The sequence below is a fragment of the Diadema antillarum genome, unplaced genomic scaffold, assembly GCF_040938485.1.
Source record: "Diadema antillarum isolate AM-2024a unplaced genomic scaffold, OU_Dant_1.0 seq00000526_RagTag, whole genome shotgun sequence".
Classification (NCBI taxonomy): domain Eukaryota; kingdom Metazoa; phylum Echinodermata; class Echinoidea; order Diadematoida; family Diadematidae; genus Diadema; species Diadema antillarum.
In genome coordinates, this window is record NW_027271478.1 from 84,111 (window position 1) to 98,673 (window position 14,563).

The 14,563-nt window shown below is 38.4% G+C and overlaps 1 protein-coding gene across 1 annotated transcript; it reads right to left on the bottom strand.

Annotated features, from left to right (window-relative positions):
* Positions 1 to 11,851: 11,851 nt before the first annotated feature.
* On the bottom strand, positions 11,852 to 14,039 carry LOC139734450 (alpha-1B adrenergic receptor-like). The gene is made up of 2 exons (XM_071645234.1): positions 13,209 to 14,039; positions 11,852 to 12,178 (listed from the first exon to the last, which is right to left on the bottom strand). The coding sequence occupies exons 1-2, from the start codon at positions 14,037 to 14,039 to the stop codon at positions 11,852 to 11,854; spliced, it is 1,158 nt and encodes a 385-aa protein (XP_071501335.1).
* Between the last annotated feature and the right edge of the window lie 524 nt (positions 14,040 to 14,563).

Consider the following 14,563-nt stretch of genomic DNA (forward strand, 5'->3'; position numbering starts at 1 on the left):
GATAACTTTTCGAGAGATTATTTTTATTGTTGTTAACATAATTACTTCCCCCGATTACCAAAGTTGTGAAAAGACCTTGTTTTTTAATGCGTTGCATAAGTAATGCATAGCATTCAGAGTAAGGGAGGAGGTAAACATACCACATGAACTGACTTAAGTGCACATAGATTGTGTGAAAAACAAGGAAAGAAAAACATGAGAGGAACAATGAATGCTGGTAAAGCAAATGGTGCGTTTTTACTATGTATTGCGCATATAGGTGAGATTAATTTAAACTTTTAGGAGAAAATGTGAAACCAAGCAAACCAAAGTGTACTGGACATATCTATATGTTTGTGTCAGCAAATACATTATTGCTGCGACACAAGTCATAGTAGATGGATTATACTAGTGTACTAGTGTACTACTGTACACTGTGTTCAGGACATTGTCAGACAGCACTGTCAACATTTGCAGATCGCAGTAATTTTAGTTGCCATAGGAACTGCTAGGCACCGACCAATAAGCGCCGAGCATTTCCCGTCATTACCAGTTTAGCTGCAATCCAATCATGATTTCATTGTGACACTTTCCAGAACTGCAAATCTTGTCAAATATACAGGTCCCCAAATCATCATCAATATATTTTTATATACTTTACTTTTCGGCTATTACAAAATTTTGATATAACGAAAGAAGACCACTGGCCTTAATGCCATTGTTATAATGGGAGTGCACTGTAGTTACTTTGAAGTTATTATAGAGGGGATGTTACAAGTAATCAGACACTGGGAGCCACGATGGGGGGGGGGGGGGGGGGGGGAGGGGGTACACAACAATGTTAAATCATTTCAATGTGATATTATTGTTTTTTTTTTAAAGGCACGCTTTCAAGGTTAGAATTATTGTATATATAATTCCAGCAATTATTAAATATATAATTCCAGCAAGTGGTGTCAGAGAATTTATTCTAACTGGTTCAGTTCAGTTCAGTTTATTTTATTTTCGCGCAGGATCTGCTACAGCCAATGGCTGTTCTTTAGCTGGTTTGTGCCAACAAAAAACGCATACATCATGAAATGCAAGAACATTATACACTTGGATGATCACCTTGAATTACATGAAAATATGCTTGTAAAGTATCTTCTTATTATTGTTTTGTATCGTAGCATGAGTTTAGTTCATGTTGTTAGGTTTTGTGTGTGTCTTTTTCCTAGTACCACAGAACTTGTGTGTTTTGTTTTTTTTTTGCAATTAATGATGGAATCATGTACAGCAAACTTATAGATGATATGTATTCTATTAAATTAAATGTATTTTCCCAGGTGTATGTGAATATCTGTCTGTGGCATCGTATTATTGTCTACTTGTTCCTTATTCTCTTCCATTTTTATGTACGCAAGTCAAAGAAATCAACAAACAGATGTAGGGACATGAACTCTAGTGAGAATATAAAGAAGTTACTTACCAGAATGTCTAGTATCCCAAAATGCAGCCTTAAAATGTGCATTTCAGTGCTGTTTGATATGGCTGCATTACACTCCCACCCCAACAAAAAGGAAAAAAGAAAGAAAGATAAAAAGGTTATTTGCAATCAGACATAGAATTCACAAATAACACACTCTATCACTAAATCAGAACAGGACTTGGCAATTATATAGCTTTTATTTTTTTTTTAATATAATTTTGCGCATAAATGTATGTGGTCATAATCATGTTATGTTTGAACAAGATGATGAATAGCTCAAAGTCGATTTAGGATCACAAACAGACATAAATCCAGGACAAACGGAGGTCATGTAGGCTAATTACACCACAGAAAGGAAGGGATCGAAGGTGGAAATGGAGAAATATGGTGTGCGGAAGTGCCGGAGGCTGTATTAGATGAGATAGATGTGAATCCTTGAGAGACAGAAAATTGAAAACAGTTGAATTCAAAACGGCAAAAAAAAAAAAAAAAAGGCAAAAAAAAAAAACAACAACAACAACACAAAATAATAATTTTTGACATTGAAGTACTGACGCATAAAACTGAAAGAAGTGAATGCAAATATGCACGTTATGCATTTTTTTCTGACATTCTGTCTCTTATCATCTGTTTAATGCAAACAGCAAGATTTTAACCTTTGCAGACGTATAGAATAACACGCAATGCCAGCTTTTCCCTGGTATATATATATATATATATATATATATATATATATTCTTCTTCTTCTTCTTCTTCTTCTTCTTTAAATCTCCGGTCCTTATAGGTGTTACATTCGCCGCATTTGATACCAGCTGCGTTTTTATCGTCAACACATTACGTTCGACCTTACTTTGCCTTTAATAATTCACCGCCCCTCTCAATTTTCCACCGATATTACATGTAATATCCCATGGACATTTTTTACCCAAGACATACTGTATGTAGTTTTTGTTTGCAATTTCCATTTCAGGCTCGTCCGCCCACTATACACTCTACTGTTTTTGTGCTCCTCTTCTTTCCTTGCTTTTTTTTTTCTTTTCCATTTTTTTTAAAGTCCTATACGCAGGACTTTCGTTCAGTTAAACTTGTTGATGTTATTTGCTTGAACTACAAGTACATCATAATGGCTGAAAACCTGAGTCTTGTGGCTTGGGGAAAAAAAAAAAGTTATTTCAAAGCAAAGTCATTGTCAGACGCATCCACTACCATGGTAGCCGATGCTATAAATGCAAATCCCATTTTAAATCATGTTTTTAAAATGATGTGCTCGCCAACCTCGAATGGTGTGTCCGATAAATTGGGTCATTACTGATCACACAAAGGATTTCATAAATCCAACATGCACAAATGGCCTTCTGATGACAAAAATTTTTGTTTTGTGTGTGCATTACTTGCCCTGATCGAAAAGTGCAACGCAAACGCAGCACAGCATGGTGTGTGTGGAGAATTTACACACAGACAGACAGACAGACAGACACACACACACACACACACACACCCTCACACACACACACTCACGCACACACACACATTCACACACACACACACACACACACACACTCACACACACACACACACTCACACACACACACACACACACACACACACACGCACACACACACACACACAAGTACATAATATACACCTCTGTTGGCATGCGTGGATAATGCGCTCGGGAAACTTCCTTTTGTCGATTTCAGTAAGAAGAGTGAAGCCAAACGAACATATCAATTCAGTTATCATCAAAGTCGGCGAATGAAATAACAAAGTTGTGTCATTTTTAATATGTTGCATATTTCATGATCACAGTAATATCGGCAATAATGCTACATGACCCCCAAATAATTATGTCTGTTTTTAAAGCATACTGGTTATCTGGTTATAGTTCGTTGTCTCGTAGGTTCGTAATTTAAAAAAAAAATGAAATATGGTTCGTTAATCCGAAGATTCGTTGATCCGAAAACACAGTAAAGGTTCGTTAGTTAGCATTTCCTTTAATGCATTTTCGGTTTAACGATCCTTTTGTCATTTTCGGATTAACGAACTTTAGGAATACCGAACCTAATTTCATTTGCAGTTTAACAAAAACTTCGGAATAATGAACCTTATTTTGTTTTCGGATCAGCGAAATTTCCGAATAACGCTACAAACGTTCGAATTAACGAACGTCTAGGTACACGGAATTTTTGTGTATTTCGGAATAATGAACTTTCGAAATAACGAACCTCATTTTTTTTTGTCGGATTAACGAACCTTTGGAATAACGAACATCACTCCAAGCAAGGATACGTGTACTCAGCAAAGTAAGATTTATGTCAAAGAATTTCGAAAACATGCTGTGCACAAATGAAAAGGGGACAAAGGATATATTATTGTAATGCCTAATGAAAAAAAAAAACACTTTCTACAATATACGCGCGTTAAGTACGAACGTTATTGATTTTACAGCAGTTCTTTCGTACATTGCACTTATGCAATATGGGATGAAAGTCCGCCGACGAAATTGAAAACAAAACAAGCGAGGAAAAGGCAGGAGGCGACTACTAAAAGCAAATGCTTTCAGACGTACAATACAGTATGGCTGTGTGACTGGAACTAAAAAGCCCTCGCGCCATAATGCACTAAATCTTGTGCCTATCAAGGATAAAACTGCAAGAATAAATCTATTGTTATCGATATACTTAAACACCACCATGATAATGTATAATTTAGGATCAATCGTACAAACGAACCAAAAAAAAAAAACAACAACAGACAAACTGTAAATCATTTGAAAGAAACCTGTGGAAACTTAAACAACGAAGCTATAAAAACGCGGAATAACCGAAGAGAACACCCAGGGGCATGAGTTTGTAGTGAGCACTTCCGATTATTATGTTTGTATCCTAATTGTTCTAACATATTTCTTTCTCGAGTTTCTAAAAGTGTGAGAGCGCCGTTTATTCTGAAGTTGTATAACTCACAACATGCTCACAAAGAAGGGTCTGAAGGATATATATCAAGAGTAAAAACATCCGTATAAAAACACCGCAGGAGCCAAAAAAAAAACAAAAACAAAAACAAAAAACACGTTAGTCCAATTTTTTTTTTTTTTGCTCCTGCGGTGTTTTTATGCGACAGTTTTTACTCTTATATATAGAGCTAAGAGAAAGGCACGGGCAGTCTTAGTATTGGCCCCAACAGACTTCATCTGCTGCAAGTGCTCTAAGGATTGCCACTCAAGAGTGGGGCTTTACAGCCACTCAAGGCAGTGCAAACTTCTTGCCTAGCTAGTGCTACGCCATCGTTTCTCGAGACGAATGGATGCCAACCAACCAACCAATATATATATATATATATATATATATATATATATATATATATATATATATATATATATATACATATATATATATATATATATATATATATATATATATATATATATATATACATATATATAATGGTATTATTATCCGCGTGTTGGAATAAGAGCATGAAGACAATGAAGACAAACAAGTTGACATAATGCATTATATTCCAAATAAATAAATGAAATAAACAAATAAACAAATAAATGAAGTTGGAATCTAATGCATTATGTCAACTTGTTTGTCTTCATCGTCTTTATATATATATATATATATATATATATATATATATATATATATATATATATATATACATATACACGTATATATCATAATACGTCGAAATGTTGGTCCTTTGCAGCATGTTAGACAGATAGATGAGAAGAATTGAGAGAGAGGGAGGGGGGGGGAGTTAAAAGTGGAGACAAAGAGAAAAACAGGCAGATAGGGAACATTGTTTTTAATCATCATTATCTACTTACTTTTGTCTCTAGTCAAAGTGAGAACGAAGAAGGTGTTTCTTCAAGTGCTCCCGTTTTGCTATCCTGTCGCTTTTTTTTTTTTTTTTTTTTTGGTTTTTCTTCTGGAATTCCGTACAGCATTCATAATTCCAAAAAAAAAAAAAAAATCAAATTTCATGGTGAAATAACGTTTCGTAAGAATTTGATTGAATTGTTGAGGCATGGAAGATTTGACAAGATTATCACCGAGGCAAGAATACGTGGAAAACTGAAATATATACGACCGTCATCATAGCTCTCTACGTTTTCAGGTGATGGGAATTTTCGCTTTATGAAAGTCGTGGGTTTTTTTTTTTTGGTGGTTCAAAAACTGCTTAATTGATTATGAGTTTCACTACAAAGTACTCCCGTGCAAGAGCAATCTGCAAAGCTGTAGTACAGTGCACTCCCGTAATTATAACGAAGTCTTAGGGACTGACGGTTTTCTTTCGTTGTGTGGAAATTTTAGTTAAGCCGACCAGTAAAGTAGATGTAAAGATGTATAGATGATAGATATTTTTGAGACCTGGATTTTTACTTCGTTGTAACGAGAATATCGTTATAACCGTGCTCACTATAATGGGAGTGCACTGTATAGGAAAACGAATGTGAATGAATAATGATTTTTGACGCTGATGATAAACGGTCAAGACATTTGGAATAGTGCTCTGTAAAGTGCTTGTGGATGAAAATCCCACGAACTTACCAAGATTCATTAGTGCAACGCTAGGGTAATAATAATAGCAGGGCCCTCTGATAGAACAGTGGCAACACTGAAGAGGCTACCCTGGGTAAATAAGACCTTATTATTATTATATTATTATTATTCATTAGTGCAAGTATCTATCTATTCATTTATTTATCGTATATTTTTATACAAGGATTCAAGGAACTTTATTGTCTGTTAAAAATACAGAAATTCGTCTTCCACTGGCATAACAAAGGAAAAAAGAGCAAACAGCATGAATTGCACGTGTTATGATAATAGTATATAACAAACAGTCAAACAAAAGGATTGAACGGACGGTGTCTTGAATGATTCAAATAAGAAATCTGTAATTCATATGAAAAATATATATACAAACACCCGCACGAATGTACCCATACATACACACACACACACACACACACACACACACACACACACCATACACACACGTAAGCTGTCTTAAAAAAAAACCCTATAAGAAACCCTAGTTACACAATCATGTATATTGTTGATGAGGAGACTAGAAATTACAAACCCTGCTTTTCAGCAGTCCCCTCCATTTCCTACCATCTTGATTCGGTATACTAAGTATTACATTTCAGTTCACAGTATTTTTGTATTACTCTGTAGGCCCTATGTGTAAGTTTTGTGTGTCGCTGGAAATAAAATGCAATGAAACGTAAAAATATATATACTGTGTCTTTTTCACGGAAGGAATACCCGCAGGGAGTGCGTCTGGATTTGATGTTTGGTGTTTATCTTTACCTTCGAATTAAAAATGCGTTGAAAAAATGTCATTTCCTTCGCCTAAAACACCAACATGGCATCTGTAATAATGGGGGTAGTGAAAGTTGTTCAATTCATTCAAGTTCGGGTTTTTTTTTTTTCATTTAGTCATAAATATTGCTATGTAATTTTGCTGAACGCATCTTGTCATCACCGCCATTAGCAAACCCATGTAGAGTACACTTTAAAATTCTCATACGAGGAGAGTACATCGTGTGCACCCAGTACTCTCTCTCTCTCTTTCTCTCACGCACACACACACACACAGACACATATATTATTAATTTCAATTTCGTTCCAGATCAACATCGTATTCACAACGAAACTGATGCAAAGGCGTCTAGTATTCCATTCACTTATGCTGCGCAACAGTTAGATTGTGTTTATGTAGAGAAATATGGTGTGTGTGGTTTTTTTTTAGATTCATACAAACAAACAAAAGAGACTTGTACAAAAACCTATACAAGCAGGTATGCAAAACACTTGCAGTGACACTCACTCGCACGCACACACATTCACACACACACACACACTTATCGTAATGTGCTGAGATATGTCTAGAAAAGTCTTACACATGCAACCGCATCTCTTGCACATATTATTTGACTTTATTTGTAAATATACACGTGACTTTACTATTACAACATCACGTAATTTGATTCAAATTTATTTCCATGCATTTATCGACAAAAATGTAACATAATCGGTCGTTAAGATGTATATACTTAAATACTAATTTGCGATTGTATTTACAGGCGATTTCTCTCAATGCTATTCAGTGGAACAAAAAATGTCTGATTTTTACTGATACATGCGAACGCAGAGTGCTGTCATGGTCATCACAATGCATCGAACGCTTCCCGTGCCCGACATGTTCTTGGAGGTCACTAATCTGTTCAGAGAGTCAGTAACCACGGAACCATTCAAACTCCGTCAATGACGTAAAATAGTGAACACCATCTCCCAACCAATCACTGACGCGCTATGCTCATCAGCATCAGAAGTGATTGACACTCTATGCCAAAGCTGTCTTACAGGCAACAGAAACACGCCTTGAGTAAAATTGTGACGTGCCAAAATACGCAAAGCTGTAAACCTTGACCCAGAAACAGTCTTGAAATCAAACAGCTTGATGACAATAAATAGAAATCTCAGAAAAGCTTTATCAACGATCTTCCTATTCAAACTACATGTATATGCTCACGAATATCTTCCCCTGCGTTCTATCTATATTCTTTAAACCTTATATAAGTATTTTTCAGTGTTCATTCAATATGACATTGCGTTTATATCTTTGCTCTCAAATTTATTATTTCAATGTACAAGTATTCTACATAATGAAATATATTGATTTCATATGAGATAATGTCGACACTTTGTAAGAGCTTTTGTATCACAGTGGAATGCAGGAATAAAACTGAAACTGTACTGAACTAAAAAATAGGCCAAGAAGCCAGCATTCACAGATTGCCTTGAATCGATACCTGCGTCCGAATCATCATGGTAAGCCGAATTCTGAACAAGGCATCTCATCATCACATAATTATGTACGCAGACGCCACCAATTGTACCATCCCCGAGCTATTTGTATACACTGTACAGTGCTGTAGTTGTGGTGAAGTTCACCCGCTTCGACGAACGCCAAGCCCTCACCAATTCAAACTATCTCTCTCAGACATGCAAAGCCTGTGAAACTGTTCATCCGTAAGTCACTCGCAAGCAGATGTTTGCGGTTATTAAGATTATCTGAGAAAAGCTTAAGAGCTAGAATGTGAAATCAATGTGGTTCCAACAGGAAGGGAAGATTTCTCTTTCACAGAGGAAAGCAAGCGTGTTCACATTAACTCTGATCATTCTTTTAAAAAAGCTACATGAAAGTGTACATCTTCAGACTGATCAATAGATCATACGGTTTGACTGTTTACCAATGACTAAATATCTGTGTATAACATACTTATAGAAAAATATGCAACCTGCAAATCAAACCAGAATGTCAATTTGTGTGTTTCCTGTATCAAATGTTTCGATGCCTCGGACAAAAACTTTACTGGAAATGACTGAATTTGTGATTGTTTTTTCAATGAGTTTCAAGAAATTCTTGATAGTTCTGTATCACTGCAAATGATACACCACCCACAGTGGGCGCACGCCACGAGTTCAACACTCACAAATCATAATAGTCTACTAGTCACACAGCCCACGAGTCATACAGCCCAGAAGTTCGACACTAAGCAAATAATGTTAAACTCCTGGGCTGTTTTTACCTAGTGTCCGAACTCATGGGCCTTATTTGCCTGTAAGTGTCAAACTCATGGGCTGTATGCATATGACTGAGTCCCCGTTTACAGTGCAGAGCTGGGCCGAGCCCGGGCCGAGCTCAGGCTGAGTCCGGCCTCAATTGCGGTACTCGGCCCCGCAATTCTGTCCGTTTACAGTGGAGGGCTCGGCCAGGTTTTTAATTCAAACCTTTCAATATTATTTTTGTCGGAGTGGCGCTCTGCTTGTAAACAAATGATTAGTATTTCTGGGATTGCGCCGTTTGCAATTTGGTACCGCATTTGGCCCAGTTTGCGTTTACAGTGAGAAAAGGCCGGACTGAGCCCGGGCCGAGCCGTGGCCGAGACTACCTCCAGAGTTTGGCCAAATGAGCGGCCGATTGTGGTACCGCATTTGGCCTTTTATTATTTTGCGCATTTACAGTGAAATGAAGGCCGGCCGAGCCCGGCCCTTTCACTCACTGTAAACGGGGTCCTATATGAACCTTGTTTGCACTATCGAACTCGTGGGCTGTATGACTCGTGGGTGTCGGTCTCGTGGGATGATTCCCCACCCCCCCCCCCTCACACACACACACACACACACACACACACACACACACACACAAACACACCTCTAAATCTACCTATGAAAGATACTTGTACTCCTCCCCGTGTTATAGTACTAGTATTTCAGCAGGCAAAACATGCAGGTTGTGTAAGTCACTAGCACTTTTCAACGTATTTCGGCCTACTAGAAATAGAATATATACGACAAAAAAAAAAAGCAAGCACATACGATGCGTTGTGTAAGTCACTAGCACTATCAAACGTATTTAGGCCTACTAAAAATAGAATACATACGACAAAAAAAAAAGCAAACACATACGATGCGTAATTCCTGCAGTAGGCTCGGATTAATGTATTGGCACTTTTTTGATATATCGTAGTATATAGAAATATGTCTAAAATGAAATATATCTGAAAGATTGAAATGTTACAAGAATCGACAGAGCAGGTGTGGCTATAGACTTACGGTGTATGTACACTATGTCTCGTTATGTGCATTTTGATATATCGCACTACTTTTCAGTATGAAAAGAATCCGATTATTTTGCTTGCCTTTTACGTCTTTTGCCAAATTCACAAATTGTCTCATAATTTTTAATTTTTTAACCTAACAAGCAAGTCACCTCCGTACGTTTCATGTCTCCCATGTTTAATGTATCTTACTTTAGTGTTATCATACTTGGCAAGCTTTTCAACTGCTCTAATTTTATTTATTTTAAACTTATACATTTTTAAATTGTACTCTGTGAATTTATGTGCACGGCCTTGCGAAAAAGCAGGGTTTTTTGTTTTGTTTTTGTTTTGTTTTGTTTTGTTTTGCTGATCGCAAGCTTTTACTGTGTTGAAATAAATGAAATTTAACATTTCAAATTCAAAGTGAAAAATTCAAACAGCATTTCGAATGATAATGTACATGTATACGGCAGCAACTCACTTCGGATTTTGTAAATGTGTGCAGTCTTTGATGCCAAAAGACAAAAATTAAGATAAGTCAATACATGTACAAATGTACTTCAATCTTTAAGATAAAGGGAACATAACTTGATCTCTGTGAAAAATCCATGTGTGTGTGTGTGTGTGTGTGTGTGTGTGTGTGTGTGTGTGTGTGTGTATGTGTGTGTGTATTGTGTGTGTGTGTGTGTGTGTGTGTGTGTGTATGTGTGTGTGTATTGTGTGTGTGTGTGTGTGTGTGTGTGTATGTATGTGTGTGTGTGTGTGTGTGTGTGTGTGCGTGCGTGTGTGTGTGTGTGTGTATGTATGTGTGTGTGCGTACATGAAAGAGTGGATTTGTAAATGTCACGTTGTTTTCTTTTCAACCTATTCCGAGATACTGACTTTTTATTACATGGCTCAACGATGCATTTGGAGTTCGAATTAGCGGTATTTTATGCACGCTGGAGTATTATCACAGCGAATTCGTGGATGATGGTTGGAATATCAAATTTTGCAAAACGAAGAAAGATAAACACTCCATAGAATGGATAATATAAATATTTCTAAAGAAGATTACAGTTTATGTCGAGCCTTCATAATGACAAACCTTTCACCACACAGCACAGCGACGACGAAATCAGATTATCGAGTGGTTTTTAGAAATCTTCGACGTGCAATCTGCGTCTAAAAACCTTGGTTTTTGTGGCGTGGAATGCTTACTTTTACGGCAACTGAAATAAAGGGACGAAATGCAGCCAGCTGAGGTTTAATAATAATAATTAGGTCTTATTTACCCAGGGTAGCCTCTTCAGTGTTGCCACTGCTCTACCAAAGGGCCCTGCCGTTATTATTACCCTAGCGTTGCCAAGTACCCATTTATACACCTGCACACAATGAGTCGAGAGGGACATGGTGGGTAAAACATCTTGTCCAATGACGTAAACGGCGCTGGGCGGGAATCGAACTCGGGTCGATTCTCCGATCGGGAGTCGGGAATCTTCACCAGAGCCCTTTCAAGGGCTCTGTTATCCACTATGCCACAGCACCCTACGTCTGAAGACTGACTGACTGGACCAAAGGGTACTGTATTGGGACACACATCATACATACATAAATACATACATCTACATAGTCATGATGATGAAAATAAATGTTATACAAGGAGGGAAAGTGTTCCGTACCAATTAACAAGTGCATTCAAACAGATTTTTCCTCTCTCTTTTTTTCTTTTTTTTTTTTTTTGGGGGGGGGGAGGGTGGTAAGGTATCTAGCAACCCTTCATATTATCACGCGACTGGACATCACTTTGATCGTGGGCCGCCGCATCCGAACAATTTGGCGACCGTTGTACGCACCAATGGTTGTGCCGCAGCATAGCTGGCGGGATTCAAGAAACTGTTGGTGTAGCGCATGAGGGAGATTGGGAAAAGGAGAGCCGCTGGCAGCTTCCTCTCGCGTAGAATGGACGGGTCCAGAGTTGTGACGACCAGGAAAATGAGATGGGGTATCCAGGCGACCAAGAACGAAAAAATGATGAAGGATAAGGTACGCGTCGCTTTCCCAGAGGCTGCTGCTGGTTCCCGGTCTCGTTCTCGTCCCCGCTCCCGTTCCCGTTCCGGATCCGACTCCTGAGCACGGGTAAAAATAGATGAATAAATGAATGTATAAATGAATTAATGAATGAATGAAAGAATGAATGAATAAACAAGCAAATGAATAAATGAATAAATAAATAAGTGAATAAATAAATAAATAAGTAAGTAAATAAACAAATAGATAAATGAAGATAGAAAAGATGAACGATCCACGCATTTTCCTCACAAAAATTTTCATGCTTGCAATACGGATTTATGGCCGCACTCGTCAGATCTTACATGGATTGATCGAAGCCCCTAACCATGCACTTTGCCATGTTTATGTGTACTTCAGAAAAAAGATAGAACAAATCTTTACATAATAATTATCTTGATTGTGAGCAGTATCCTGCAAAATATTTAGTAAACAATAAATTCATAAATGTTACGTGCCGATTTGAGGAGAATGTGTCTCCTCAATGAAATTGATTTGATGAAATTGATTTAAAACTTCACATCTGAATAAACAAATAAATCAAGGCTTTCAGTATAAAAGACTGGACAAGGTGGCGTCATGGACTGTGAAAAACGATTATGCAAGCACTTGTATCAAAATGATTGTCATTATTGCAATATTTTTTGTTTATTTTCCGTCGGTATATTTACATTTTCGTCATCCTTGCAGAGTATGAATATTCATTCGCACGTATATTTTGAATCGCATTTTATGACTTGTACTTCTTCTGAATAACAATGCGAACGCAATTGTCAAATGTACATTTTGCATTATGTGTTACCTTTTGTTGTATGGAAATAAAGTACCCTTATAATCGAATTGGATTTATTTGAAATTTGGTTAGTTACGTATAGCTGATAGATTGTAAAATTCTGCGGATTGATTTGCCAGTGAATTTGAAAATAGTTTTGCAATGCACCGATGACATATTTCTCACAGAGTCAGACTAATTCTAAATACACCATACACTGCCATAGGCGATATGATAGTATTGTTCTTATCGGCATCCGTGAAATACTGAGTTTTGACTTCTTAAAGTACAAGGAAAATAAACAGCTTGCACTTTACCCCTTGTTTCAAAGTTGACTCTTTGAAATTGCCAGTGCTCTTTCCGTCGGTGGTGATGATCGTACTGCCCATAGAATTCGAAAAAGAAGTCACCACCTGCACGGAGGCGTCGCCGCCCTGGTGAATGACCTGCCTTTTGCTGGTCGTCTGTCGTATCTTCCACATGAGGCGGATGTAGAGCACGGAGATGATTACGAGCGGCAGGACGATGGTGACTGCCGCCGGGACGAGGGCCGACACCGCTCGCATGCCGTACCTCGGGACGCAGGCCTTGTCGAGGCTGTCGTCGCTATCCGCCGAGGCACGAGCGGCGAGGTCCCAGCCGAGCGTGTAGGGAAGCCAGAACGTGCAGGAGACCAACCAAGCAAGCACGTTGGCGAACACGGCTCGGCTTTTCCTCCGAGACGTGTAGTGGCCGATGGGATCAAACGTCGCTCGATGTCGATCAACGCAGATGATCACGACGCCGACCACGGACACGCTAAGTATGGCGTCATTGAGTGCCAGATGGAGTTTGCATAGCCAGCTTTCGGGGTGGTATACGTTGACGATTGAAGCGATCAAGAGGAGGCCGACGCAGAGATCGGCTATCACCAGGTTGATGATGAAGTAGTTGGTATACGTACGAAGTTTCTTCTCGACGGCGAAAGCGACTAGCATCAGGAAATTTGAGACGATGATGAGGATGATGTAGGCAATGAAAAGAGCGAGAGCGACATCGCTCTTTGGTGGACGAGGTGGACCTGGAGGCGAGAAATCATCGTCACCTACGATATTAATCGCGATCGTAGTCAAGATGGATGTAACATTGACGAACATATCCCGGGACATGATTTTGCATGCGCGGAATACGTTCAAAACGAGTGCATAAAGTTTAAGCCTATAACAAAACTAAAATGGATATGCAGTAAATCCTATGAGGAATGGCACTAGCCTGAATGTAAAGAGAATGTGAACCGGAGGAGAAGAACTTTTGAAGCTGCAACTCATTCCAAAGTTGACTCTGGGACTTTTGACAGCGACACTTCGTTTGTCCCGCAAGAACGACAGTGAGGACTATAATGGGGGAGGTTCATGAGCACTCGTGGATGATTATTCATGTCGTCACGTGTATGCGATTCAGTTTGCGTCGGTATAGTTTAACGGGAGACTGGTATAGGCTAATATGACACTGTTCAGCTGTTGGCATTTGATATGATTGGAGGCAAGTGAACACGCCCCCTGAGAGCGAAAACGCATCTTAATGACACCACAGATCTCACATGACTTGCAATGTCGACTACACGTTTGCATCGACACATTTTCTGGACAACATCTGACAAAATTGCATAACACATCAGATCGGAGATTATTAC